The 27,896-nt window shown below is 44.5% G+C and overlaps 2 protein-coding genes across 9 annotated transcripts in view; one reads left to right on the forward strand and one right to left on the reverse strand.

Moving 5' to 3' along the window:
- Nucleotides 1-14,813, forward strand: part of tasora (transcription activation suppressor a) — a 39,303-nt gene extending 24,490 nt beyond the window's left edge. For 4 of the 8 annotated variants that reach the window (XM_083772360.1, XM_083772361.1, XM_083772362.1 and 1 more), the window contains 10 exons: nucleotides 1,977-2,118; nucleotides 2,801-4,038; nucleotides 4,555-4,785; nucleotides 5,472-5,594; nucleotides 5,711-5,870; nucleotides 6,106-6,214; nucleotides 6,815-6,993; nucleotides 8,322-8,468; nucleotides 11,003-11,819; nucleotides 13,239-14,813. In XM_083772360.1, coding sequence (XP_083628486.1) covers nucleotides 1,977-2,118; nucleotides 2,801-4,038; nucleotides 4,555-4,785; nucleotides 5,472-5,594; nucleotides 5,711-5,870; nucleotides 6,106-6,214; nucleotides 6,815-6,993; nucleotides 8,322-8,468; nucleotides 11,003-11,819; nucleotides 13,239-14,046 — 3,954 coding nt within the window. In that variant the 3' untranslated portion in view covers nucleotides 14,047-14,813. Of the gene's footprint in view, nucleotides 1-1,976; nucleotides 2,119-2,800; nucleotides 4,039-4,554; nucleotides 4,786-5,471; nucleotides 5,595-5,710; nucleotides 5,871-6,105; nucleotides 6,215-6,814; nucleotides 6,994-8,321; nucleotides 8,469-9,069; nucleotides 9,282-11,002; nucleotides 11,820-13,238 lie in introns of those variants that run through there. The other 4 variants (XM_083772363.1, XM_083772364.1, XM_083772367.1 and 1 more) reach the window with 4 other exon arrangements.
- Nucleotides 14,814-15,225: 412 nt separating this feature from the next.
- On the reverse strand, nucleotides 15,226-27,363 carry ccdc66 (coiled-coil domain containing 66; the record flags this gene model as incomplete). Its single annotated transcript, XM_083771189.1, has 20 exons — nucleotides 27,222-27,363; nucleotides 25,988-26,046; nucleotides 25,619-25,641; nucleotides 25,366-25,501; nucleotides 24,488-24,609; nucleotides 23,724-23,964; nucleotides 23,240-23,333; nucleotides 23,076-23,158; nucleotides 22,877-22,923; nucleotides 22,658-22,735; nucleotides 21,945-22,079; nucleotides 21,556-21,800; nucleotides 20,794-20,878; nucleotides 20,472-20,633; nucleotides 20,171-20,321; nucleotides 19,869-19,973; nucleotides 19,471-19,726; nucleotides 18,973-19,355; nucleotides 18,268-18,419; nucleotides 15,226-15,333 (listed from the first exon to the last, which is right to left on the reverse strand). Exons 1-20 carry the CDS (start codon nucleotides 27,230-27,232, stop codon nucleotides 15,226-15,228), a joined length of 2,676 nt encoding a protein of 891 aa, XP_083627315.1. The 5' UTR covers nucleotides 27,233-27,363.
- Nucleotides 27,364-27,896: the final 533 nt, after the last annotated feature.

Genomic DNA, 27,896 nt, shown 5'->3' on the forward strand with positions numbered 1-27,896 from the left:
AACTGTAGAGGAGATCTTGAATAGACAAGAAGGTGGCCGCACACACCAATAGCCAGAGTACCAATATTTATTAGGACAGCAGGTAAGACAGGAATATCCAACGTTTCGGCGGTTAAGCCTTCATCAGGGAATACCGGGCACACGAAGTCTGTGTCTACTGCCTCGGAGTTCAGCACGCCCGTGAGGCATTGAATGCCCCGGTCTGCTGCTCTTTGTGTGCTGTGATGTCCCAGTCCACTACATCAAGAGGAGCCGTCTCAAGAGGGTGAAGGCCTTCTACTCTACAGCCTGCCGGAGTTCGATGACGAAGTCTTCCAGGACGCCGCTGGCAGCCTGGACCTCGACATGGACCGTAATGTGGCCCGCCCGTTTCCAGACCCATGGCCAAGCCACCGTGATGCCCACCAAGAGGGACCACCATTGAGAAACAGTGTTCATTTTGTTGCCGAAGACTAAAAGACTAATATTTTTTATATTGGTCTACTAAGACTAAACCATTTCAGAAGACTAAATAGGACTAAGACCAAATGGTGTGTTATTCAAAAGACTAACACTAAGACTAAATATTTTCTGGCAAAACTAACATTGCATTAAGACTAAGACTAAAAGACTAAGATTTTGATATTTTGTCGACTAAGACTAGACTAAGACTAAACCATTTTAGAAGACTAAATAGGACTACCGGTAAGTAAGTACAAACTAAATGGTGTGTTATTCACAGTTTAAAGACTGTGTTATTCATAATGCTAAATTGCTAAATCAAAATCTGCTGAAAAAAGTATCACTGTTGAGTGTTGAACAATTGTGAAATAAATCGTATCGTGAACCCAGTGTCTTGATTGGAACCGTGTTGTGAGGTTGAGTGAATGGTTACATGCCTAATACTAGATGTTCAAGCTGTTACACGGCCTAGTAAACCTAACGGTGCTGATGAGAGCACTTACATCACGCAAAGCTTGGCCAATCAAATCCCAGATGTTAAATTCGTGACATTGAACTAACACACACACTGAAGCTGGTGATACACAGTATATCGCCAGCTTCACTTCCCCTGTTGCACAGGCCTTATCCTCAAGGGACAAACATGACATCTTTCCATGGTTGCAGTGTTGTTGCTTGGAGACGCATTCACAAGTGCAACAAAGTTCCACGACCCAATGCTCGGATGTCAGTCACACACCTGTCTGTGACTGACATAATGCGTGCGTGCGTGTGGCAGGTCGCTGAAAACGAGAGATTACCAACAGAAGCACAATGGGGTATTTTGGCAAATTCTACCCATACGTTCTAGGTGTGTTACTCATTCCGTGATTGCACAATCCTTAGAAGTTATACTTTGTTGTAAAGGTGACTAATGATAGAATTGATAGAAAATACAATACAAATTGGTATTATTAAAGGGGAGAAATAATCTACCACAGTTAAGTTTCCAAACCTTTTGTGAGGAGTCCATATATATGTACATAAACATAAAAAGTTAGGACATTTGTGTTTTGTAAATTATATCTCTGTTAACAATGCTTCTTGTCAATAACTTTTATAAAATAAAAGGATTCCAGACCATTTGTAGGATGAGCAGCGCATCTGAGCATGTCTGTTGTGGCCATGAAAAATGACGGATCAAACAACTTATCATGCCGTTACTATTGGCACAGTACCTGGGTGTCTCCCCACAGGATCCCACTCTGGCAGACCTCCAGGCCATTAAGTGGCCAATTCACTAATCTAATCCGAGGGACAGGAATTTTTCCCTTTTCCTTCCTTTAATATGTTTCCTGGACCTAGAGAGGGGAGAGCCTTATGTTGAACTGCAATGCATGACTTACACAGACTTGGCTATAGGTTACCCAGCCTGGTGGAATTATTCACTCCACAGAGCGCCCTTTTCTAGTTTGATACCGTGTCATATAGCCTATAGTACTGTATGTCTGAAATCACTTGTGAAACTCTTTAACAGCAGCTCTCTTCTCTTTCCCGCTCTCCTTGTACCAGAGAACAACCCAGACCCCTCCCCCCTGAGCTCTTTGTTGTCTGTGATTGGCTCGGAGGGTTTGACGGACATTGACCTGAGGAGTGAAAGCCCTCAGGTTGCCATCAAGCTGCTCCACCTGCTGCAAGGTGATTAGAAACCTCAAATATTTAACCACAGGCATTTTAGAATGAGCAATTGCACCTACAGTAACTTGAACTGTAAAGTTCGTTCACAGTTGGCAACATAAAAGGCATTCATGATAAATGTAAATATTTGATACATTTTCCAAAGAATGACTCCCCTTCCAGAATGGCTACAGCCATTCGGGATGTGTAGCTACCACGGAACAAAGATCACAAGTTATATTACATACCCGTTCTTGTGCTCTGCTGTCAGATATGGCATTGCCTGACTCCTGGTCAAAGCAGTGCATGCAAGCTTTGCATGCTGGGGTGCATGATAGGGTACATGCAAGGGTGATGAATCACCTCCGTTTCTGTATCGGTGGTTAAACCCCCTGTCAGTGAATTATCTCACTTTTTCAGAGCAGCAGCTGCCTGTGCAGACCTTTTATTTTAACAAATATAGCAAGGCCAGTACCACCCACATCTTGAGACGGCACAACTTGACAATTAAAACGGCAATAATGGCCCATAATTATGTGTACATATGTAGCCTGACCAAGTAATTTGCACGTGAAAACAGTGCACCAACCCAGCCACCCCCACCAAGAACATATAAAATTGCCAACTCATAATATTTCGTGCCTGGCTGCAGAATTCCATCGATAACAGTGACATTACAACTAACAATCTGTCCCCCCTGCAGAAGCGACAAAGGAGAGCCGTGGGGAGATATCTATCCCTCCATCTGCGCCTGCATCCATCCCTCCATCTGCTCCTCCATCCATTCATCCATCTGCTCCTCCATCCATCCCTCCATCTGCTCCTCCATCCATTCATCCAACTCCAGAGAAGCGGAGTCGAACCCCGTCACCTCCACCCACCCTGGAGCAACACGAGGCTGCAGGAGGGACGGAGGAGGCGGAGGGAGGAGTACAATTGGAGAAGAATGAGGCAGTAGAGGCAGAAGAAAGCAATCGAGAGGAAAAGAAAGACACGGAGGCGAGGGAGGCGGAGGCGGAGGTGCATATGGTTGAAGAGGAGGGGCAAGGGGGCGGAGAAGTGATAGAAGTGTCGGATGAGGAGCGAGGAGGAGGAGACGTGATAGAAGTGTCGGATGACTCTCCTCCATCCTCTCCTACTCCTGCTGCTCCTCGTCCCCGAGACGTTGACTGCATCATAGAGGATCTCATGGGGAACTTCTCCTCTGATATACAGCACCTCCTGCAGGAGGAGAGCACAAACTATCCCTCTATGCAACAGTTCCCACCGCTACAGCTACACAAACATGCCAGGCTGGCTCAGACACATCTGACGATAGCGCCGTTTTCTCAGTATGTTACCTTCTACAGCAGCAAAATCCCTGGCATCCCTGTCCAGCCCTTCGTTAGCTCACTACGGGATAGCATGAATGGCGTAGTCCAGGACTTGGAGCCCAGGTGGCCAAGCCACCAAGCTAACGTCGGCACTAATGCTGACGCTAGTGATACTTTGGCAAGCAGTGTCAGTGTCTTTGTGGCCGGCATCAGGGCGGCTACGGCTAACGTATCCAGTCCTGAAGCTAATACCACTAACTGTACCGGTTCTACCGCAGTTACTGTCGCGTCAGTCGGGGAATACCCTTCACTAGCCAAAAGGCCGCACTCACAACAGCAAAATAACAGAACAGAACTTTACAACGGGGACCTCTCACCCTCTCTTCCTCTCTCAAGCACCGCTGTCTCTTCGGCTGCCTACGATTCTTCCACTAAAAGTGTGGAAGGGTCTATTTTATCTGGACCTCACCACCGAATACCTACCTCCGCTCACTCGCTACCACAACAACACAAGGATATAGACAACAGCAGGACATTTGGACATGAGGACATGAGTTTGTCGAGACTAACCGAGCAGAGCTGCAATGCTGGTGATGTCAGGATGTCCGATAATGACAGTCTTCACAAGGTATTGTACTTCTTTGAGTGTTCTCCTTTTGTGTGTGTGTGTGTGTGTGTGTGTGTGTGTGTGTGTGTGTGTGTGTGTGTGTGTGTGTATATATATATATATATATATGACGGCCATTAAGATCGTCTGCAGGACTTCAAAAATGTTGTATATCTCATGTATGTGTGCTTGTCAGGTTTTCCATTAGACGGTAAATACCGGCCATTAACCAATTAAATTTAAGAGAGGCAAGCATGCAGCGGCAGCCAATACACGACGACGATTGTGCAACAAAATGGAAACAGTATTTCAGTGTTTGTGAGATGTGTTACTAGACACTTTTAAAAACACATTGGTGAAGAAATGTATTGGTAAGGAATTTGTTCTGATAATATTCTCTGACTATATATACACAACCTTGAAAAACGCACTGCATAAACCCAGACACAGTACATACCATCAGACACAATACATTCACAAACAGAGAGACGCACACTTGAATACAGGAGATTAACTGTTCTTTTATCATGACAATAGCTTCCTCCGGGAGGAAGCCTGCCGGGGGATGTGAATTCTGTCCCAGGGTCGGTGTCTCTGATTGGCCTAGGTCAGGGTCCGGCTCCCCCCGACATCAGATCCCTGATCAGCCAACTACAGCCAGAGGTGTTCAGCAGCCTGGAGGAGATTATTAAAGATGTGAAAAAGAACTCTGTCCAGTTCTACATCCACAGTACTGAAGAGTATGACATGCACTACGACCACATCAAGGTATTCATAATAACCGTCATAAACCATGGTATGCGGCTTTAATGCATAGAGCAGTGGTTCCCAAAGTGGGGTTTCCCGGGGACCCCCAGGGATCCTTGAGGGAGTTCCAGGGGGTCCACACACTGTTTCTCTGCTCCCAGGAAATTGTTATTGGAACAACGTTTCGTACCTGACGAAGACCCACAAGGGTCGAAACGTTGTACCAATAAATATTTCCTGGGAGCAGAGAAACAGTGTGCGGACATCCCTTCCTTTTCATTGTATGTATATTTTTTGACCAGCACCTGTAGAATTTCTGGAGATGTGCGTGCTTCCTGTTGGATCCTAGTTTCAGGGGGTCCCCAGCTAAAATATAGTTTTGAACCAAATTGACCATATGGGTCTGTAACTGGAATTTGGTTAAATTAACATTTATTTGACAATATAAATTGGGGGTCCCAGAGATAGAAATGCCATTAAATGGGGGTCCGTAGACTAATGCATGTCAAACTGGGGGTCCTTGAAATTAAACGGGTTGAGAATCTCTGCTAGGGCCATAAAAATGGAGTATGGGGGGTCCCTGGCATATCTTTTCAAATGGGGTTCCGCGGCCTAATTAGTGTCAATTTGGGGGTCCTTGACATGAAAAAGTTTGGGAACCACTGGCATAGAGAACCGATGCTAATCATGATAACAATGTGTTGTAGGATCATCTGTTGAAGCAGGGACATACAGAGCAGAGTCCTATCACCTTCATGGAAAATGAAAGCACCGAAGACAGACTGCTGATCATAATACAGAACAAAGATATAGAAAAACACATACACAAGGTACCGGTTATGAACTTAACTGACTGATGCTACTGGTTCACTAACAGACTTGCTGTTTGCTCACCGACTGAATGGTTTCCTTACTGACTCGATGTGTATCTTATCTGTGTGTTAAGATTCCAGGTCTGATGCGTTTGAAGCAGCGGCCCTCTGTAGTGTTTTATGGCGTTGACACTGTGGATGACCTCAGGAACAACAGCCCCAATGAGCTGTTTGTCTCCGGAGGCTGCATTGTCTCAGATGAGTTTGTCCTCAACCCAGATTTCATCACACATGGTGAGGAGACTGTGTGTGTGTGTGCGTGTGTGTGTGTGTGTGTGTGTGTGTGTGTGTGTGTGTGTGTGTGTGTGTGTGTGTGTGTGTGTGTGTGTGTGTGTGTGTGTGTGTGTGTGTGTGTGTGTGTGTGTGTGTGTGTGTGTGTGTGTGTGTGTGTGTGTGTGTGAGTGAGTGATTAAACCATAAACATGAGACTCTCCTGTGTCTCTGAGAACGGTATGTGTTTGTTGTGCAGAGCGTCTGGCAGCCCTGTTGATGTTCCTGGAACAGAAGAGTTCACCAGAGTGTCTGTGGAGATGGAGAGTGCACTTTAAAACAATGAAAAAACTTAAGGAACAAGCTAGGTATTTCTTTTTTAACCACCATTATAACTAATATACTATTGTTGCTAGACTTGCTACTTTTGTCTACTCCCACTTCTATAAATCCTACTACTATAACTACAGTACTGCTTCTAACTTAAAGGGATTGTGACATTAAAAAAAATGTTTTGGAATTGTTCTTGGTTTTTTTAGGTTTTCTAATCTCAATTGCACCCAAAAACATGAACTTTTAACATTCAGTAGATTTTCTGTGATCTGGGGTTTTCTGGCTCAAACAGGTGCTCTGATTTGCCGGCAGTAAGTGACATCACTTACTGCAAATCCCATATATGTCAATGGGATTTGCCAGCAGATGTCACTGTTTCACTGTGTTGCCTGTTTTCATTGTAGCTCAAAAGGCCCAAAAAACCCCAAAGAAAACTTCAGACCACAGAAAATCCACTGAATGTTCAAAGTTCAAGTTTTTTGGGTGTAATTGAGGTCATAAAACATAAAATAAAAATGAAAATGAATGTCATAAAACCTTTAACTATTACTGCAATATTTCGTATGTAGTAGTTACTGTCTCACCATTTTTTTAAATGGGCAACATCAACGATGCATGTCTTTGTGTCTTAACAGATTTAAGCGTGAAGCTAAAAGCCTGTTGGAAGTGCTGACAAACTATCAGAAGCGCCTGATTCTGGAGATCCTCCCCTATCATCACTGTGACCGGACAAGCAGCAAATCACCTGAGCTGGACTGTCTGATAGAGCTACAGGCCAGATACACAAGTCACCGTCATGTTATATTCTTAACAGGTACAGTACGCACACATACACAGCATAATATTGTACAGTATACAAGGACATAACAGTGTATTTCGTTTCTCATTTACACCTGTTGAATTAGATTTGTTTATCAGAGTTACAAAGTCCTTTTAGCAAAATTTGCTGTTTTTAAAACAGCAAATTAGACGTGGCAGTGTTCTACTTCTAACCCACTGTGGCGACACTGTGGGTCACGGACACATTTTCATGGGTCACGATTTTTATTATTTATTTAACCCTTTCTGACCTGAGATCAGATTCATACAAGTTTTCCACTGGACACACACTGGTCTGATTAACTCATTCTGACCTGAGATCAGATTCTTCGATTTTTCAAAAAATAGCAGACCTACAAGCTCGTATCGCGCCACTCGGTGGCGCGATATGAGCTTGTAGATCTGCTATTTTTCAATAGATAAAGCATAACATGATGCCGACACCAAAATGGGTGCCCGGTCAGAATGGGTTAAAATAAATTAAAAATATATTTGATGTTGTACTTACACTTGTTGAAAATGTTATCAGTTTGTACGTACACCTGATCTATTTGAACACCCTGTTTATACTGTATTTACACTTGACCAATTTGAACTTTTTATCTGTTTATACTTTTTACATTTATACATTTACCTTATCAATTTGTCTGTTTAGTTTACATGTTCTTATTCGTATTAATGTTGTCCTTATCACAAGGTGCATCTTAGAATGTATAGTTATGACTATACTCTCAAATCAAATCTATTCCAGTTCTTATTCATGAGCTTTATCAGATATCATCTCATTTCCTTTTTAAAGTACCTGTTGATTTAACAACAGTTTATGGTATTTATTTATCCTTCAAAACACCATTTCGAGACATTCTCCAACTACACATTTATAGAGATAAAGCTCTTCTTAGTGCAAAACCCCATTAATGATAGGAGTACTTGGAGGCTAATCTATGTCAGTACTATGATGTCAGAATGATGACGCACAGATACACTCAGAGATTCTTTGAATTTATAGTACTAGCCCTTACCCGTTGTGAGATATTTGCCCCCCCCCCCTTGTGGCCGTGGGGGGTACTGCGGCCAGGTGCGTTTGTAATTGACTAATAAATTCATTCATAATCATTAATGTGTCAAATCGAAAAAAGGGCTTCATTACGCTCTCCATGCCTGTGTGAAAAGTGGGAGTGATTGGTGCAGGCATTGAGGAGTTACGGCAGTCACAGTGACACACTCACACACACACACACACACACACACACACACACTCAGACATTGTTAGAATTATAGTATGATGATGATGATGATGATATCTTACCTTTTCCCTCCCAGAACGTCGTTTTGAGATGTTCCCCAACTTCTCCAGCAGTGGCATCATTGTTGCCAATATCAATGACATCACACACAACTTCAACAACGTGGTCGGTTATCATGGCAGCAAGTCACAGGCAATTCCAGATGACCTCTTGGATCTCAAAGGTGAGAGCTGGATGAATAATATAGAATTATAGGACAGTATCACTTACAGTTTTTCATTTTAAAGATGCAATCCGGGGACTTACCGGTAATTTATTTATTTGACAGGGACAAAGCTCATTAATCAACATGTCAGTTTTCACATCAATGTAAATGGGCCAGAGTTAACCAAAGCTACATTTCATCTGTAGTCCCCGGGCAGGCTCTTAAAAAAATGAATGATAAAAAGGACAAAGTGTAGTGTGCCTGCACACAACACCATGCGTTGATGCCATGTGTGCTTATGTGCAAGCACCCAACACTACGTCCATACAAAAACACAATACAATACATACATAAACGACTGGATTAAGGTTGGTGAGGGGTGTGTTAAGAGTTGGGAGAGGGTTAAGATTAGGTTTAGGTGTGCTGCCCCGTGGGAGGTTAGGGTTAGGGTGAGGGTTTGAGGTCTAACCAAATGCACCCAGACGAGGTTGTGTTTTAGGATTGAGGCTGACATAATTATTAGTACAATAACGCTGGAGTTTCCCCCCCCCCCCCCCCCCCCTTTGTGTGTGTATATGTACGTCTGTCGTGTAACACGAACAACTGCGAATCTGAGCAGGCGGGACAGAAGCAGAGGGAGGCTGCAGGAAGAGTACAGCTTTTCCAGGCACGAGCAGTTAGGAGGGCAGGGACAGGAGAGGTCAAAGGGAAGAAGGGTCCTTCGCTGTCATAGATGTCCAACAATGCAATGTGGCAGTCACAGCAACCAGAATATACCTGGCGGACAGTGAGCAAACCTCTTAATTCAGCGGTCTACCGCCATTGACGTAAATCTACGTCAAATGGTCCTTTACGCCAGAGGTTCCCAACCACCGGTACCGGGACACGTGCCACTGGACCGCGAGAGGGGAATGCCACGTTTTCACGTCGTATAAAAATCCATTTGAAAACACTGAGAAAAGAGAGAGGACAAACATCAGACCTGATGGCCGTTGCGCAATGCGCGTAGAGCGCGACACTCAATCACCCGTTGGAATGCAAATGCTTGTCTTTCAGGCTTCCTTTGTATCCTACTCATCTCTTTGAAAACGCTTCTGATTGTGGGGCGGAAGGACGACGGGGACACACACCAAACGGCGGTGAAAAGTTGACTCGTCTGTTCACTGACTGTGATTCATAAACGGCTTGGAGTCAGTGTTACTTCCATGTTGCGTAGCACTGTCCAATCCTTGGTATCTTTACCGTTCATGTGTGCTCTGCGGGCAGCAGCAGCTGTAGGCCATTTTGTCACGATCGTGCTAATGAAACCAAACGCTACACGGTGACGCTACAGGATTATTATTTCATGTCAAAACGAAAAGATGATGTTATCCAGGTAAAGTATTACCTATAGGCCTAATGTGTCACTCTGCATGTTTAACAAAGTTTTCCACATGTCCAAAGCAATTTATGAAAAAGATATAAGCCTAACCCTTTTTTTAATAAATCATACTATAATTTCTTTTTATATATATATATTTTTTTTTTTATCCCACGATTTTGTAACCCATTTTTCACCCCTGTGTCAATCATCTAATGTGATCCTGAGCTCTACACACCCTCCACCAACCTAGTCCCCATATATGGGGGACAAGGGGAGAGCAACGGACTTGAACTCATGCTTCCTTCATGCCTGAGTGTCCAAGTTGCTCCTTTACACCTGACAGGGGGGAGTTTCCCTGGTTGGACGTAGCGCGTGGAAGGAACACGTTATTCCAACCATTTCCTTTCCCCTCCATCAGGCGCCCCGGCTGGCCAGGGGGAGGCAGTTTAGAGACCAGGATTACTGCATGTTTTTTGTGAGGGTATACCTACCCTAGGGGACACGGGGAGAACATGCAAACTGCACACAGAAAGGCCCTTTCGCCAACCCCGCCTTCGGGTATGGGCACTGATGACACGGAGGAGGACATCATACTATCATTGTTGATAATGATATAACACCATTTAGGTCAATGATATATAACAATAATAGGCCTATAGCAGCGGGTAGCCTATTTAAGGGCCAGTCAACTGTCTTCCATGAGAACGTTAGGTTTTGGTACGATGACGCACGCCCAACGAAAAAGAAACTCTGTACAACAATAACATTAAAGCATCATAGTCACAATTAACTTCACTAATACAAAACAATATAATCATCATAGGACTACTAACGTATTTTTAACCTATTACTAACTTTGTCTTAAAAATAAGTTTATATATATATATATATATATTGCTTAGCAACATTTTTATTGATTGGAGTCTGACTCCTGAAGGAACGAATTTGGCAAACCTGAATAAATGACAAAATGATCAACAAAGGCATAATATGTTGACCCTTTGGGCACTCATTTCTACAACCAAATCCCGGCTGTGCTGATATACAGTTATAACGGCACAACCTTGAGTGTGATATGTTGCTTAATTACTGTATGTGTAAGCGATCTTAAATGGCTATGGGTGTTGTTGTCCATGTTATTATAAATGTCTGTATATAGACTCACAGATTTGTGTGTTGTGTTCACCAGGTGTGGGCAGTAGTCAGCCGAGCACTGAGGACTCTGCCTTGGGTTCTGACCTCTCTCCTCCCTCCCGCGATATCTCCACATCTTCCTCATCTTCCTGCACAGACAATCACCCTCTTCCTCCTCACCCCCTCCCTCCCTCCGTCTCTGACCAGCCGACTCCCAGACAAAGTGCGCCTGGCTCTGCGTCCTCTCACCCTCCCTCCTCTGCCACGTCCTCTGATGAACTAATACCCCTGCTTCCATTGGACACAGATTTCGAAGCTCTGCGATTGGCTATCTCAGTGTTCAGGGAGGAACGCCGGGTGCGTAGAGAGGAGCAGCAGGAGACGCCGCGGGTGGAGTTTGGCGTCCGTCCCCACAGCAGCTTCCCCCTTGACTCTAATAGCTCCTCCCCTGTGGGAGGACAGGTTGAACAAAGCCATGTTGCACGTAGCGGCTCCAGTACACAAATCCAAGTCACCCACAGCAAGACCACAGAGACCCTTGACTCTGAGCAGGCGGCACAGAAGCAGAAGGAGGCTGTAGGAGTACAGCTTTCACAGACCGGAGCTGTTGGGAAAGCAGGGACAGAACAGGTGAAAGAGAAGCCTGGAAAGCTGTCGGACAGCGAGACCATGTTTAGTGACAGTGACATGTCACTATGTGGCTCTCAGGACAGCTCAACCGTTCAAAGTAAAAACATGGCCACTCAAAACGTAGATGCTGTTGCCACAGTTCCCAATAGCCACTCGGATGCTGCGGGTTTAGCCACTGGCAACAGAGATGGAGGGCATGCCAGCAGTAGCTACACTAACCCTGCTGGGGGAGACAAAGCCAGGTCCGTGACAATAACCATTCCTACAGTTTCAATTCGATACACATGCACACATAGAGCAAAAATAATTATATACTTTATCCTTTTTTCGACTTCTGAGGGGAGTCGACTTGTGTTAACCCTAGAACACTAAACCCAACTTTTGTCACACCATCACTAAACCCGGTTATATTTTACCCGATGTAATATATTCCATAAAGAATCGTTCTCATCAAAATATATTAAAGTACAGCAATACATGGCAATTTGAGTTACTCTTAATATTTCAACATAAAAAAAACTAAAAGTAGATAGCATGGTGGGTCTTATCATAGGGGGGCTCATGTATCATGTCGCGCAGCTGCGCGACATGATACATGAGCGTAGTGTCGTGTGTGTGTGTGTGTGTGTACGTGTGTGTGTGTGTGTAAATTTAACAAAGGTGCAGACGATCATAAATCATCGACGTTTGCGCTACTCAAATTGAAGTGGACTTTTTATTCTCTCCCTGGAAATATAAAAGTCTGGGTTTCGAGGCTACATAGGGACAGACTGACACAGGGACACACATAGCCATTTAAAAGGAGTGGTGTGCACTGCTCAATTGAGCTGTGAACTGTGAATAACTGGGACATGTGAGAAATGGTCCAGTGAAAAAGGAAAAGCCCATTGTGGGAGTATTGGATTTTTTTTTACCCCCAACACTAAACCCGGGTGAAATTCACTCGAACATCTGCCTGTAGAAAAGAAATCACACTGAAGTGAAGTTCTTATCATCATACATTAGCCAATCAAATCATCACATTCCATGCTCAAACACGCCTACACACAAAGCTGGTGCCCCTCAAAAACGGGGATTTGGGCAGGGAAGCAAACCTACCTTCTATGATGTCACTGAGCATCATTAATTAATTTAACCCATTCTGAACGGGAACCCATTTTGGTGTTAGCATCATGTTATGCTTTAGCTATTGAAAAAGAGCAGATCTACAAGCTCATAGCGCGCCACCGAGTGGCGCGCTACGAGCTTGTAGGTCTGCTATTTTTGAAAAATCGAAGAACGACTGACATTTTTTAGAATCTGATCTCGGGTCAGAATGGGTCAATCAGACCAGTGTGTGTCCAGTGGAAACCTCGTATGAATCTGATCTCAGGTCAGATGGGTTAAGCTACCCGAGGACTCACCCACCTCAGACATCAGGCATTATGTAAATCACAAACGTCTGGGTGATGCATGACATGTGCACTTGCATCATAAGTGTGCAGTCTCTCACTTTGTTTACGAACGCCTGCTTTGTTTTGTGTATACCCCAGGATGTTACTGAATATGTAGTCCATGACATTCTCCTCTACATTATGGGTTGTTCTGATCTTAGCGGTCTGTCTCCTTGTTTTCATCCCAACAGTCTGACTTCTTTGTTGTTGTTTTTTCTCTGATCCTAGCGATGACCGGCCAATAGGAGGACTAGTGGCAGCAGTTCCTGGCAACGTGGACAACACAGGAGGAGTACCCAGCATTGCCACCAGGGTACCGCCTCCTGGCCGGGTGAACAACACTGCAGCAATACCCAGCATAGCCACCAGGGTACCGCCTCCTGGCCACGTGAACAATACAGCCGTAACAAGGAGTGTCACCAATGTGGCAGCAGCAGCTCCTGGCAACGTGGACAACACAGTAACGGGCTGTGTCACCACGGTGGACAACACAGCAGCAGTTGTACCCAAGATTGTCAACTCGGTAACAGCTCCCGGCAACATGAAGAACACTACCGTAACACGGAGTGTCGCCAATGTGGCGTCAGCTCCTGTTAACGCGGACAACACGGTAACGGCTCCCGGCAACGGGAACAACACAGCAGCCGTGACCAGCGGTGTTACCGCGGTAACCACTCCCGGCAACGTGGTGAATAATAACACAGGCGTGACGAGGACTGCCGCCATGGCTGCTGTCCCCCGTCCGCCTCTGCCGCGACTCCAGCAGCTCCAACAGCAGATCGTACATCACCAGAACCAACTGCAGCAGCAAAGTCGACACCTCCAGCCCGGCCCTGGACTCCTTGGCCCCGGTGCCTTCCACCAACACAACCCTCTACTGGGGGCCGGCTTCGGAGGGGCCCTGCTGGGCCCAGGGCCCGTGTCCTTTAGGCATCCTTTCTTGTGGGGTGTCCAAGTGAGGGGCCCCTCCAACCCCGCTATTCAGGGCAACAGCAGGTTCAGAGGATGGCCCAGGGGTGGATTTAACGGAATGTAGGGGCTCACTCAAAATGGATACCGGGGTACCTCACAGACGCCAAGGGGCCTTTCCTCCCCGATACCTCTCACTAACAGTAACCACCATATCCGTCAAATTAAAAACCAGTCAACACTAACGTGGATCGCTACCGTCACCTGATAATCCGCATTATTTTATCTTTTAATCCTTTACCGTCAACCACCATTCTAATTCAGCTGTTCACATTTTATTTGTTATGTTGAAACATAACTATGACTTTATTTACATAACTGTGATTGGACATGGAGGCTTTTGTGCCGGTGGCAAACTGATCCCAAACCAGCACCAGCGGATTTAGTTGAAATCACCCCCACGTCTCCTTATTCAGAGGCAGGAGTGGCAATGAGACGAGTTGCAAGCCCCCAGGTATGACAGAAGATCAAAATGGCTGCTGTGTATATATGGTCGATCTGGGTTACAACCTTAAGTTAATTGGAGCGCTGATTTGTATATAGTTTAATTTTCCTGAAGCACTTTCTGAAGCACAGACTAAAAACTTGAAATCGTTCAGCAGGAAATTGTCCAGCATCTTGCTGAATGTTTTACCTGAGACAATATTTCCATTATAGGACTTGGCAAACATGTCCTCTGTGAAACAGAACACCTAACAGAAAGAAGAAATGCATGAAAAAAAAAAGAGTTAACAATTCAAAGTTTGAGTTCTTAGTGTTTGTGTTTTATGATTGTTTTCTCTGTTATTTTTTTAAACATAAAAAGACACAGCCTACCCAGGGCTCTATTGTATGTTTTTGTACTAAAGGACCCCCCCCAGAGAAGAGGTATGTGTGGGTGGCCAGTAACATTTTTTTTTAATTCTTATTTTTATACCATCTTACTGTCGTTTGTATTAAAACAATGTACATGCTGAAAATTAGCATGATTTCCTCTGGAGTTTCTCAACCTCTTTGACCATCACTTAATGTATTTTACATAACGAATTGAAAAGTCAGATTGTTATAAAAACAAAAGTACTTTTATTATTCACACTCACACCAAAATGACAGCTTAAATCAGCAGTTTTTACTTTGTCGTCTCAGTTTATAAGCCTGTAGTCATTTAAATACAAAGTGGTTTTAACATACTGAATTCACACAAGCCACAGTTAAAGTGCTGTCAGCTCATTTGAACCAACACAAGGTGTGCTCAGTGATGCAGCATCTACAGGTTATGGGTGCCATGTCCATTGTCATCCTCGGAGGGGAAGCTGAGATGGTTGTCATGGGGATTTAGAGATGACTCCAACTCCCGCTGCTTTTGAAGGAGACCCTAACAGACGGACAGGAAAAAGCCAGCAACCATGTTAACCATGCATTGATTGATTGATTGAAATATTTATTAACAGTTTGTAGAATTTACAGTACATTTTAAGCACAAACTCAATACAAAGACTGTCAACTGTGAGTGGACGACCCAATTAAGCATTACACTTGTTTACAACAGGGTCCACATTGTTCAATTCATCAAAGACATACAAACAGACATTTCTATGTAGCTAAAGAACAGAACAGGAATTCATCATATGGGAAGCAAAAATGGGAAAAGATACAATATACAGTGAGGGAAAATGGGGGGGGGGGATTCAGATTTTACAGAGGCCAGTTTCGAATTGCAGCCATCCGTAGGTGCCCTTTGAGAGCGGTTTTGAAGGATTCAAGGGATTGACATGTCTTAATGACTGTTGGTAGGGCGTTCCACATTTTGGTGGCATAGGAGCGAAAATAATTTAGTCCCTTGTTTGTGCCGAATCTGGGTTGTACATGGTTTGTTGCACTCCCTCTGGTGTTGTGGGTGTGGACTTCGTTTACATTAAGGAAGTATTTAGACAGGTACATGGGTATCTTGGTGGTGTATCGAATCTTGTGGACCAGACCCATTGCAAGATGCTGTACTCTGTCGTTGACCCTAAGCCATCCCAGCCTGTCAAAGTGGGCAGGGGTGAGGTGGGTTCGGGGGGTGCATCTAGTTAGTATGTCACTGCTGCGTGATTTGGGAACCTACGGGAGCGGTTGGCAAACGCTCCCTGGAGTCCCAACCGACCACTTCCATTGGCTGAATAACAGCATTGGCTGTTGAAAGGGGGGCTTGCTGAATGTTTACGACTGTCAGACCAGCTGTGATAAAAAAATAATATTACTAGGCCCATGTAGTAAAATAAGATGCCTTTCAGACACTCGTTACAACCTTACGCAACATATTAGAGTAAGGTTGTCATGGTGTACATTTTGGAAAGTAGCATACTTTAAGACCAAAACCTAGAGCGTTCATGTCACATTCAATCTTGTCAGCATAGAAACAATGAAGACTCCATCAATTTATAAACTCTTTTGCTATGACCTATATATTAACCCACTCCACAGGTGAAAAGAAGCGGCTTGGACTCCACGCCTCAAGTGTGAGGTCAGTCCCTTGCTCTCCCCGAGTTGGCAGAGGAAGTGTAGAGCCCAGGATTACATTAGATAATTGACACCGGGTGGAAAAATGGGTTACAAAATCGTGGGATAAAAAAATAACCCTACAGTATAACTGACTAAGCACAAGTAAGACGCGCAAACGCGTGAAGCGAACGCAGCTCGTGTGTGTGTGGTTGTGTGTGTGTGTGTGTGTGTGTGTTACAGCTGCGCCCTGTGTGTGTGTGTGTGTGTGTGCTACAGCTGCGCCCTCTGGTGGCGGGCGGGTGGTGTAACAGCGTGACACACACACACACACACACACACAGACATTTAGCCCTTGCTGTCATAGTAAGTGGCTCACTGCGTTCGCAATAAGCATCAGTAACAGTTGGCAAATGGATGCTATTACACCAGCAGAGAAGCAATGGAAAGTTGGAAACTACAGTTTCCATTAGATTATAAACTGCTTGGGTGGTATAACCTAGGTTGATTGCGAACGCAGTGATTGCGAACGCACTGAGCACTTACTATGAGACCCTGCAGATCATGTCTGTGTGTGTGTCTGTCTGTCCCGCTGTGACACCACCCGCCCGCCACCAGAGGGCGCAGCTGTAGCACACACACACACGAGCTGCGTTCGCTTCCCGCGTTTGCGCGTCTTACTTGTATTATAGGTCCTATAATATCAACCTATAACCGACGAGTGTTTTAATCAGACCAGTGTGTGTCCAGTGGAAACCTCGTATGAATCTGATCTCAGGTCAGAATGGGTTAATAACACAAGCCTACAACTTAAATATACATGCTGCATGAGGTTGGCGTCGCGGTTTGGAGTCCGCTGTATAGGGTTCCCAAAATCATGCGTCTGCCGAGCACTCCCAAAATCACACATCCCTGCCAGTCTGTCTAAAATGTTCACGGGCAAACACAAACCGAGGGCTGGTCAGTTAATCGTTTGCTCTCTCTCTCTCCTCCTCACAGGAACGGTCACAAATGCATTTCATACGCGTCAAGAGACACGTTTGACTGAACACGCTTCAGCGGCATCAATGCACCGCAGTGGGATGCTCCCAGCAGATGCTTGTGTAGCCCCATAATGTTCCCTCTCCCTACGCTCATTCTGTAGCTCCGAGATGAGGTCACACACTGGGCCCCTCCCACCGCGTTTCAGAAACGGCGCAAGTTTCCGCTATGTAAGTTTCTTACCCTGACGCCACGATTAATCCAAACGTGAAGGGGACGTGAAGGGTTTACACTAATTCAACCATAACAACTCATCTCGGAGCTACAGAATGATCGAGCGTAGGGAGAGGGAACATATGGGGCTAATGCTTGTGATACTGCGTGTGAAGCACATGTGACTGTTTCTATAGCCCAGTTCTTCAGCATTTTGTTTCTCCTTAAAGTGATATTCTCTACCAAAGGGACTAGTCACTAATGCCTACTATATAGTTCTGACATTGTTACAATGATCTTTTAATTCGACTTCATGTTCTGGACCACCATCTAATGACTTAACCCATTCTGACCTGAGATCAGATTCATACGAGGTTTTCCACTGGACACACACTGGTCTGATTAACCCATTCTGACCTGAGATCAGATTAAAAAAATGTCAGTCGTTCTTCGATTTTTCAAAAATAGCAGACCTACAAGCTCGTATCGCGCCACTCGGTGGCGCGATATGAGCTTGTAGATCTGCTATTTTTCAATAGCTAAAGCATAACATAATGCTAACACCAAAATGGGTTTCCGTACAGAATGGATTAAAAAGGCTTGCCAGTCGTGTGTGTGTGTGTGTGTGTGTTACCTGTCTGAGCTGAGCCAGTCCTCTGAGGATCTCCTGCTGTCTGTGTGTTTGTGCATTTGTAGATTTGTTGTGGAGCAGAGGAGGTCTGCCTCTCTCAGTGCGAGGATGAGGAGCAGTGGGGAGATACGTGGGAGAACTCATCTGGAGGGGATCTGTGGAGAGAAGAGAACTTTGTTATATGTGTAAACCCAATACTCACTCACATACACAGCATGTATGTATTGTATTATAGAAACCACTCAAACCCTCCAGACTCTATACTTTGACCACTTCTTTGCCTGAAACAACCTATCTACAAGCTTATAGAGAGCGTCGCAGTCCCTCCCCCTTCGTGTCATGACATGACAACACACAAACATTTTCGGGCCAAACAAAGAATTAGAAAGTAGAAAAAAACGGCAGGTTACAACACTTTTTTTGTTGTTGTTTTTCTTCTTTGTTTGGTCCAAAATATTGTGTGTGTTATGATTTGTCACAACAAGAGTTGGCGTCGTATGACGCTTAAATGCTTAAAAGGTCTTTAAATAAATACGTTTTGAAATGCCTATGGGAAAAATGCATTGGGATTCATTTCCTGGGCCACTCGTCGTTCTGAAAGGGGGAGGGACTGCGACGCTCTATAGTCTAGATCTGCTATTTCTAGGTTCAAGTGGTTAAACCTCTGTGTTGTGTGTGTTACTGTATGGGTTTGTGTTTAGTATTAACCTGTGTGTGGGGTATGTAGTTGGTAAACCTCATCAGTTCGGACGTAGGGAACAAAGTCCAGCTGGGAGGGTGGGGTGGTGGACAGGTCCGGGTGTAGGCAGGAGCCCTCACTGTGTGGGTGTATCTTCTGTCCATGTCTAACAGCAGGAACTGGTGGAGAGCTGGGAGGACCCAGGATAGAGTTAGGAGTCGGACCCGGGTTAGAGCTGGGACCCAGGATAGAGTTAGGAGTCGGACCAGGGTTAAGATTATCAGTCCTAGACGGACAGCTCCTCTGCTGCAGAGCCAGGAGGTCTGCCTGTCTCCTCAGCCGTGCCTCCTGTCTGCTCCTCTGGAGGGAGGGTGGGTAACGCTCTGATGCAGGAACGAAACTCTCACTCGGCCTGCCAGGAGAGGGATAAGGGAATGAGGAGACGAGAATAGAGATGATGAGAGGAATGGAGAGTGTGTGTGTGTGTGTGTGTGTGTGTGTGTACGTACAGTACACGTACTACGTACCTGTTGACGTTCCAATCTGGTCTCCTCTTTACTCTCTTACTGCTATTGTCTGTTCTGGCAAAGCGCTCATAGAGGTCTCCAGCTGTCTTTTCTCCTCCTCTCCTTTCACCTTTCTTTTCTCCTCCTTCCCTCTCTACGCCTCTCTCCACTCCAGGCAGCCTGGGGTTCTGCTTGTCATTTCTCCTTCCAGGAGGAGGAGGAGGAGGAGAGAGAAGAGGACAAGGAGCTGTCTGGAGACACTCTGGGGGAGTCACGTCTACATATACACAATGTTTTAGTTTATTCATTATTGCTGCTACAATGTCTGATGAACCACAATAAAATAGGTTTTACTCTGATGTACTCGTACACAAGATAACAAGGTAACGGTACACATTTAGAAAAGTAGTAGTACTAACCGGTTTGGACAGAGATGTCTCTGCATGGAAAGACAATAGTCTTCTCTTCCTCGGCAGTCTTCTCTGCACCTGCTGCGACCTCCAAACATTCCTCCACCTCATTACCTAATACCGGTAATAAAAATATATATAACAAATACCGGCACACATTAATACACTCTAGGGGACAGTCATATGATTAGTTTCCAAAGCAGATGGCGTGGGTCTGCTAGCTGCCTCTCTCGCCACTGTTCTAGCTCTTATATTGAATTCAGAGATGAATGTAATTTCAAATAAAGGTTAAAATAAATACAACTATATACCATTGTGTGCTATAGACTCCAGCAGTCTGCCAACATCATGACCTCTCCTGGTGAGTTCTATGAGCCTCTGTTTCTGTTTCAAGTGCAGCGCCTCCTGCTGGGCACTCTGGACACTCTCATATAACAGCTGCTGGCGGAGAAACTGCTTCTCCTGTACCATACGTACACACACACACACACACACACACACACGTTTGTTTAGACTTAGTTTGTGTTGCAGCCTAAATGCTCAAAACTGTCAGTCCACAGCAGGTTGACCAATTGATCACACTATTGTGTGTGTGTGTGTGTGTGTGTGTACCTCCTTCTGTCTCTCTCTCAGTGTATTTAACTCATATTGTCTCTGTAGTTGTCTCCTCTCCTCCTCCACTCTCCTCTCCTCCATCTGCTCCTCCTCTCTCCTCATCTGCTCCTCTCTCTCCCTCCGTTGACGACGCTCTTCCACCTGAGCCTCGATCGCCCTCTGGTGATGGGGAGAGAGGGACGGACAGACAGACAGGAATAAAGAGAAAAAGACTGAGAAAACAAACAAATCCTTTTTGAATGTTCTGCTGTTCCAGCTAGTGGTGCAATTCTCAACTGAGGAGATAATGAAATGGACCACGGTGACACACTCCTCTCACCTGCAGTTCCAGTTGTTTAATTCTCCTCCGCTCTCTCTCCTCTATCTGAGCAGGGTCAAGCAGGGCAGTCATGGTCCGAACGTGACTGGAACACACAAACCCATGTGCACGCACACACACACATCAGTCTAATGTAAAAATAATGTAAACAAACAATACAATTGAAAGTCTGTGCGCTGTTGTTTTGGCCAGGACTCCCTTGTAATTCTTAACCCATTCTGACCTGAGATCAGATTCATACGAGGTTTCCCACTGGACACACACTGGTCTGATGAACCCATTCTGACCTGAGATCAGATTCATACGAGGTTTCCACTGGAGACACACTGGTCTGATTAACCCATTCTGACCTGAGATCAGATTCTAAAAATGTCAGATCGTAGCGCGCCACTCAGTGGCGCGCTATGAGCTTGTAGATCTGCTATTTTTCAATAGCTAAAGCATAACATGATGCTAACACCAAAACGGGTTCCCGTTCAGAATGGGTTTTAATGCTAGGACTATTCCTGGTCAAATAAAAGGTGAAATACAATATATAGCATATTGTCGCGGTCAGGCGGAAACCTTGTATGTCAATTCATGTTAATGTTTAGTTAAAAGCTCTTGTGGCCTCCCAATTATGGGCATCGTTTAAAAACAATAGCAGATCTACAAGCTCACAACCCATTGCGACACATTGCACTTGTAGATCTGTTTTTACACAACACTGTCATACGATGGAGTCTGTCTATCCACTCATCCGTCCATCTGTCCTCTGCCTACCGGTTGATGTATCCTCCAGCAGCAGTATCAACACTGGCTCTGCCGAAACTCTCTGCTCCACCACAGCTGCTCTGGTTGTCCCAAACCAGGGACAGACTGGTGGAGGGGACCCTGCCCACCTCTGTACCTCTACCTGGGGCCGTGGGCAGGGTGGTTGGGGGTAAGGTGGAGGTAGGTGGAGGAACAGGAGTTCTCCTGTTGTGCAGGGAGTCAAAGTGCATGGCCCAATGCTCATAGTCTTCTGTCTGGAGAGACGGAACATAGTGAAACTTTAACATTGTGGTCCCGCATGGCAAGAGACCTTAGTTACTTTTCCAGCACTGTGCAGTGTTTCTTGTGTATTGCCCAAGAAACACTGCACAGACATGTCTTTCTAGTTTCTACTGTACCTGGCTGAGGAGGTCTTTCTCCTGCCTCCTCCTCATAGTGTTCTCCATTTTCTGTCTGTCCAACTGCTCCAGCCACCTCCTCCTCTCCTCTCCTCTCTTCTCTTCTCCTTTAACACACTCTTCTGCATAGTCCTCCTACACAACACATTGATATGTCAGTCAGTGGCACTGTGTGTGTGTGTGTGTGTGACTGTGTGTGTGTGTGTGTGTGTGTGTGTGTGTTAGGGCTGCACAATATATCGTTATCGTATCGGTATCGAGGTATGAACATGCACAATATCAGTATCGCAAAAAGGCAACGGTATCGCGATATAGATATATCGTCGACATATCGATATATCGTCCACTTCTAAAGCCAGCCCTCTGTTTTAGCATGTGCCCCTCTGAAAATAAACCATCACTCCGTTTGTCCCTCTGTCCTGTTGTAGCCTGGCTCCAGCCCTGAATCGCTAGCCACGGCCATTAAGAAAATATGTTGCTGCACGATATATCGTATCGTATCGATATCGAGATATCTGCCCTATATATCGTGATATATATTATATTGTATCGATATCGAGATATCTGCCATATATATCGTGATATGAATTTTTGTCCATATCGTGCAGCCCTAGTGTGTGTGTGTGTGTGTGTGTGTGTGTGTACACACATTTGTACTTCTGTATGTACTCTCTGTACTGCATGTATGTGCGTGCGTATACTATATGTCTTACTCTCCGTCTGAAGTTTGATTTGAAGACAGCAGGCAACTCTCTGGCAGAGCACTGGACTGACAATGCACCATCGCCATCCTGTTGAGACACACCCATTATTAAAGAAGAGAGAAATGCCATTGATTGCATTGTAAGGTATTCATGTATTTTTAATGTGTTTGTGATGATAGGTCGATAATATGATAATCGGTGTTGGTGGTGAGATTAGTAACATCATACCTGTCTCTCTGCTGCTACTCTGTTCTGCTTCACAGCTACCTGCTCATCTACAGTGCACACACAAACTTGATTTAGCATTTTATGTATAGTGAGTGTGTGTGTGTGTGTGTGTGTGTGTGTGTGTGTGTGTGTGTGTGTGTGTGTGTGTGTGTGTGTGTGTGTGTGTGAGTGTGTGTGTGTGTGTGTGTGTATACTGTACCTAGTTCCCTCCTCCACAGAGTTTTCTTGTCATTCTGAGAAACTCTGCTCTCAGTTTCTCTGTCTCCCAACCAGATCAATACACTGTTTGAAACACGCGCACAGTTATTATATATATTTGTAGCTTGTTCATGTCTATCAGAAACATGTATTAATTCTCCTCACTTGTTCTCCTTCTCCTCTGATATGCCCGTTCTACAATCAGGGCTCCTCTCTCCTTCAACTTCTCCAGCTGCCTCCTTCACTGTGGAGTCACACCCTAGCCAGACCAAAAGGAACACAGAGGTGATGTTTAGCATGGCACCATCACGTCTGTGTTCTGGAGATTATAAATAAATACATTTTATTGTGGTTTTCAGATTGATTTTCAAATGCAATCAGAGGTGATGTTTAGCATGGCACCATCACGTCTGTGTATGACTGAGTCAAGTGTTCTGGAGATTATAAATAAATACATTTTATTGTGGTTTTCAGATTGATTTTCAAATGCAATTTCACAAATGAATACTTTCAGACAAGAATTCATTAGTGAGCCCCTCCATGGTAACATATGGTGGTAACAGACAAATGTCTATTCTTGATGAATGTGCTTCTCTATGATGTTATTTTTTTAACCAGTTATTTTCCCCCATCCTCCTATTCAGCTGACCCTGCCAATGTTGTTCCTCTTCTGAACTCTGATTGGCGGAGGCTGAGTTGTGAATGGAGCTGATAAGCTGCTGCAGCTGCTGATTGGTCAGATACACCACACCTTCCTTCAATCCTGCTACCCCATTGGCCAGGGAGTTCAGCCGAATGTGATTAAGGCCCGCCGTGACCTCATTGGTTGGTAGTCCTGTTTTACAATTGGTGATGCTAGAGGGCATGTTTTTGGACCCGTTGTCTGAAATCTACATGCACGCGCACACACACACGGACACACACACACACACACACACACACACACACACACACACACACACACACACACACATACACACACACACACACAACACACAATTAGCGTCCGAAAGCTTGGTGACCACCTGGTTCAAAGTGCAGTACCTTAGTATTTTGCTTGTTGTGACAGAACTTAAGGAAGCACTAAACACAATGAAACCTTAACCTGACTCCGCCAGATGGGGGCGGTATTGACTTCATTCATTCATCAACCAATCACCTAAGGGCGGGATCTTGGCGAGATGGTTGCAATTTTATTTCCTAGCACCTTAAAATTGTAAAATCATCTTCTATTCTTGAAAGCAAGCGAAGACATGACCTACACACATCCGACACGATAGTGAGGTTTTATTTAAAGTGTTGAACCTAAACTACATACCGGCCACCAGCAAGCAATTTAATTAAATAAATATGTTTACAATTATTATTGTATTAAATAATTCTTGAAATAATACATAAACAGAAGAATCTTACCCTGGGTGCAACGTCAGCCCCTCCCACTGCACGGTGATTGGTTCTTGGAGTGTTGCGTGATGTCAGTGGCTTCGTTCCACTCCTTCCTGTTGCATCGTGGGTAGAGGAGGTGGAAGAGGTACCTGCATAGAGTTATATATACAGTAAGCTAGACTAGAGACAGGACATCCCCTCCCCCCTGTTCCATTTCAATGGAAGTTGCTCAGTGGCGTTTGAAGGACCCGGAAGAACGCTCTACCTCCGCATTTTTCCGACATTTGGTGTCCAAAATGCAGAATTGCTAACGAGCGATCCGTGTTAAACTCCAGCTGCGCAGGGTTTACTCGCTACTCCAGCTGCGCAGGGTTTACTCGCTACTCCAGCTGCGCAGGGTTTACTCGCTACTCAAGCTGCGCAGGGTTTACTCGCTACTCCAGCTGCGCAGGGTTTACTCGCTACTCCAGCTGCGCAGGGTTTACTTGCTACTCAAGCTGCGCAGGGTTTACTCGCTACTCAAGCTGCGCAGGGTTTACTTGCTACTCCAGCTGCGCAGGGTTTACTCGCTACTCAAGCTGCGCAGGGTTTACTCGCTACTCCAGCTGCGCAGGGTTTACTCGCTACTCAAGCTGCGCAGGGTTTACTCGCTACTCCAGCTGCGCAGGGTTTACTCGCTACTCAAGCTGCGCAGGGTTTACTCGCTACTCCAGCTGCGCAGGGTTTACTCGCTACTCAAGCTGCGCAGGGTTTACTTGCTACTCAAGCTGCGCAGGGTTTACTCGCTGCGCAGGGTTTACCCGGGTGCGGATGGCAAAAACACCCGTACCCGCCAGCAGTTCCAGCTTTGGACAGTAGAGTTTGGCGGCTTCAATGTTGGCCAGAGGTTCTGGGGACTTGGGTACCTGCTGCTGTGAATCTTGTCCTCCTCCTGGCCTCCCTGTGTTTGCCAGTCACCTCCTCCCTCTCCAGCTCCTCCTCCAGACGAGACGCTTGTCTGCTTCTCTGACCAACGGGAGTTTTCCATGACGTGATAGACAGCTGACAGACACACAGATATCCGAACAAATAGATAAGAACACAACACACTGATATGAGAACACACTGATACGAATAGTTAGTGGCAACAGAGCAGTGCCATAAATCAGCTAGTCCTACCTTAGCCGGCTTCTTCTCAGCTCCTGCAGTAGAACATAAACAGTTAACAGTGCCCCATTCAAATGAATGGGATCACGTTCAACAACAGTGATGATATTTTACATTATTTCAATTAGTATTATTATTATAACTATTGTTGTTCGATGAATGTATGCGATTAATTTAGACTATACAATGGTGGTAATAAATAAATAAATAAATAAAAGGGTAAAAAGGATAAATAAATATTAAATACTAATCATAGTTGTTTTACCCAGCAGTCAAAAACAATATTTTCTGTTTGTAACATGAAACAAAGACATTCACCTTTTGGTTACCGGTAAGTATAGCACAAACATAACAAAGTTGGAAGTGTCTTTACTGTCTTACCATGGTTGAGTAGAATTAGTCTGGGTTTTCCATTCTCAAGTTCAAACAGTAAACCATCTCTGTGTTAAAAAACAGAGGGGATAAGTCAGACTTTAAATGTGACTGAGTGAGTCTATCATATTATGTATTGTCTTGTTTACAGTCTGAATGGATTCTGTTCTGCCAGTCGTCCAGTAGTCAGTAGTCCTCTGTGATAAACATCAGTCAAATTGTACTTAATATTTCATAGTGGAACTTTTCCACTAAGAAATATTAAGCTGAACGATTATGGCTATACTGGAACATATATATGCATGGTTGCAGACTTGCAGAGAGACACGATCAAACATATATAATACTTCCTTAATGTAAACGAAGTCCACACCCACAACACCAGAGGGAGTGCAACAAACCATGTACAACCCAGATTTGGCACAAACAAGGGACTAAATTATTTTCGCTCCTATGCCACCAAAATGTGGAACGCCCTACCAACAGTCATTAAGACATGTGAATCCCTTGACTCCTTCAAAACCGCTCTCAAAGGGCACCTACGGATGGCTGCAATTCGAAACTGGCCTCTGTAAAATCTGAATCCCCCCCCCCCCTTTTCCCCTCACTGTATATGTATCTTTTCCCTTTTTGCTTCCTATATGATGAATTCCTGTTCTGTTCTTTAGCTACATAGAAATGTCTATTTGTATGTCTCTAAATGTTTTGATGAATTGAACAATGTGGACCCTGTTGTAAACAAGTGTAATGCTTAATTGGGTCGTCCACTCACAGTTAACAGTCTTTGTATTGAGTTTGTGCTTGAAATGTACTGTAATTCTGCAAACTGTTAATAAATATTTCAATCAATCAATCAAACAGGGCCATGCTATAACATAAAGGTATTATAACATTATAACCGTCCTCGCCGATGCGCGCGCCGAGTTTGAAGTGGGTCGGTCCTCATGAGCACATGACATGACCATAATATTAAAGTCAGTATTTTATGGGCATAGCGGTTAGATCTAAATGTGGCTACGCCACGCAGTACGTACGTACGGCGCTAACCTACAAATTGAAGATCGTGCTGCTCTAACGCGGCTGCATATCTGCTTTTTATTTGAGTATTGTTTATAACATTAACTATGCTGTATGTTTTCAAACTGTAAACGCTGCCGAAACATGCTAATTCCCCACAGCGGATGGCCTAATACGTTAGCTGGGCTATATCGCTGTTTTAAAATAAATAGAAAGACAGACTTACCCAAGGTTCATGTTTGCAGTTAATACTCATTGGTGTTTGACTAAACGTGAATTTAAAAACCTCAAATTGGCAAGCAAACGGAGCGCTATTAGAAGAAAGGCATTTTATCTGTCAACTACAATACTGTGTATGTCGGTTGCTGACAGTGACAACGAGCAATAACGACTTCACTGACTGGTTGAAAATCCGGCTCCATATGACCAATCACAACGCTTGTGTGTGTGTGTGTGTGTGTGTGTGTGTGTGTGTGTGTGTGTGCGTGTACACACACTCAGTATTTTATGGGCTGTATGTGTCATTCAGTGTAAGGCCATAAATAATAATACATTAAATTTTGTTTTTTAGGACAAAAGCATCTCAAAGGTAAAAAATATGTGTGCGATGTACTGGAATGTACGGAATGACACATGAAATATGTGCCTGTGGTATAGGCCTAATCAAAATAAAATAGTTTTCCTGTCAGAAACAAAGTCTAAGCAGTATTAAAGCATTTGATATACAACCTTGTCATGATTGTAAAACAAAACACGCATATAATCTTATTTAATTTTATATAAACGCTTAACATTACACTAAATTACATTTTAATGGCGTACATTTATATGAATGACAAAACAGAATTTCTGACACCTGACACCCCAAAGAACATTAAAAAATACTGTTTTATAGGGAATT

This window comes from Protomyctophum parallelum (genome assembly GCF_964188405.1).
Source record: "Protomyctophum parallelum genome assembly, chromosome: 8".
Classification (NCBI taxonomy): domain Eukaryota; kingdom Metazoa; phylum Chordata; class Actinopteri; order Myctophiformes; family Myctophidae; genus Protomyctophum; species Protomyctophum parallelum.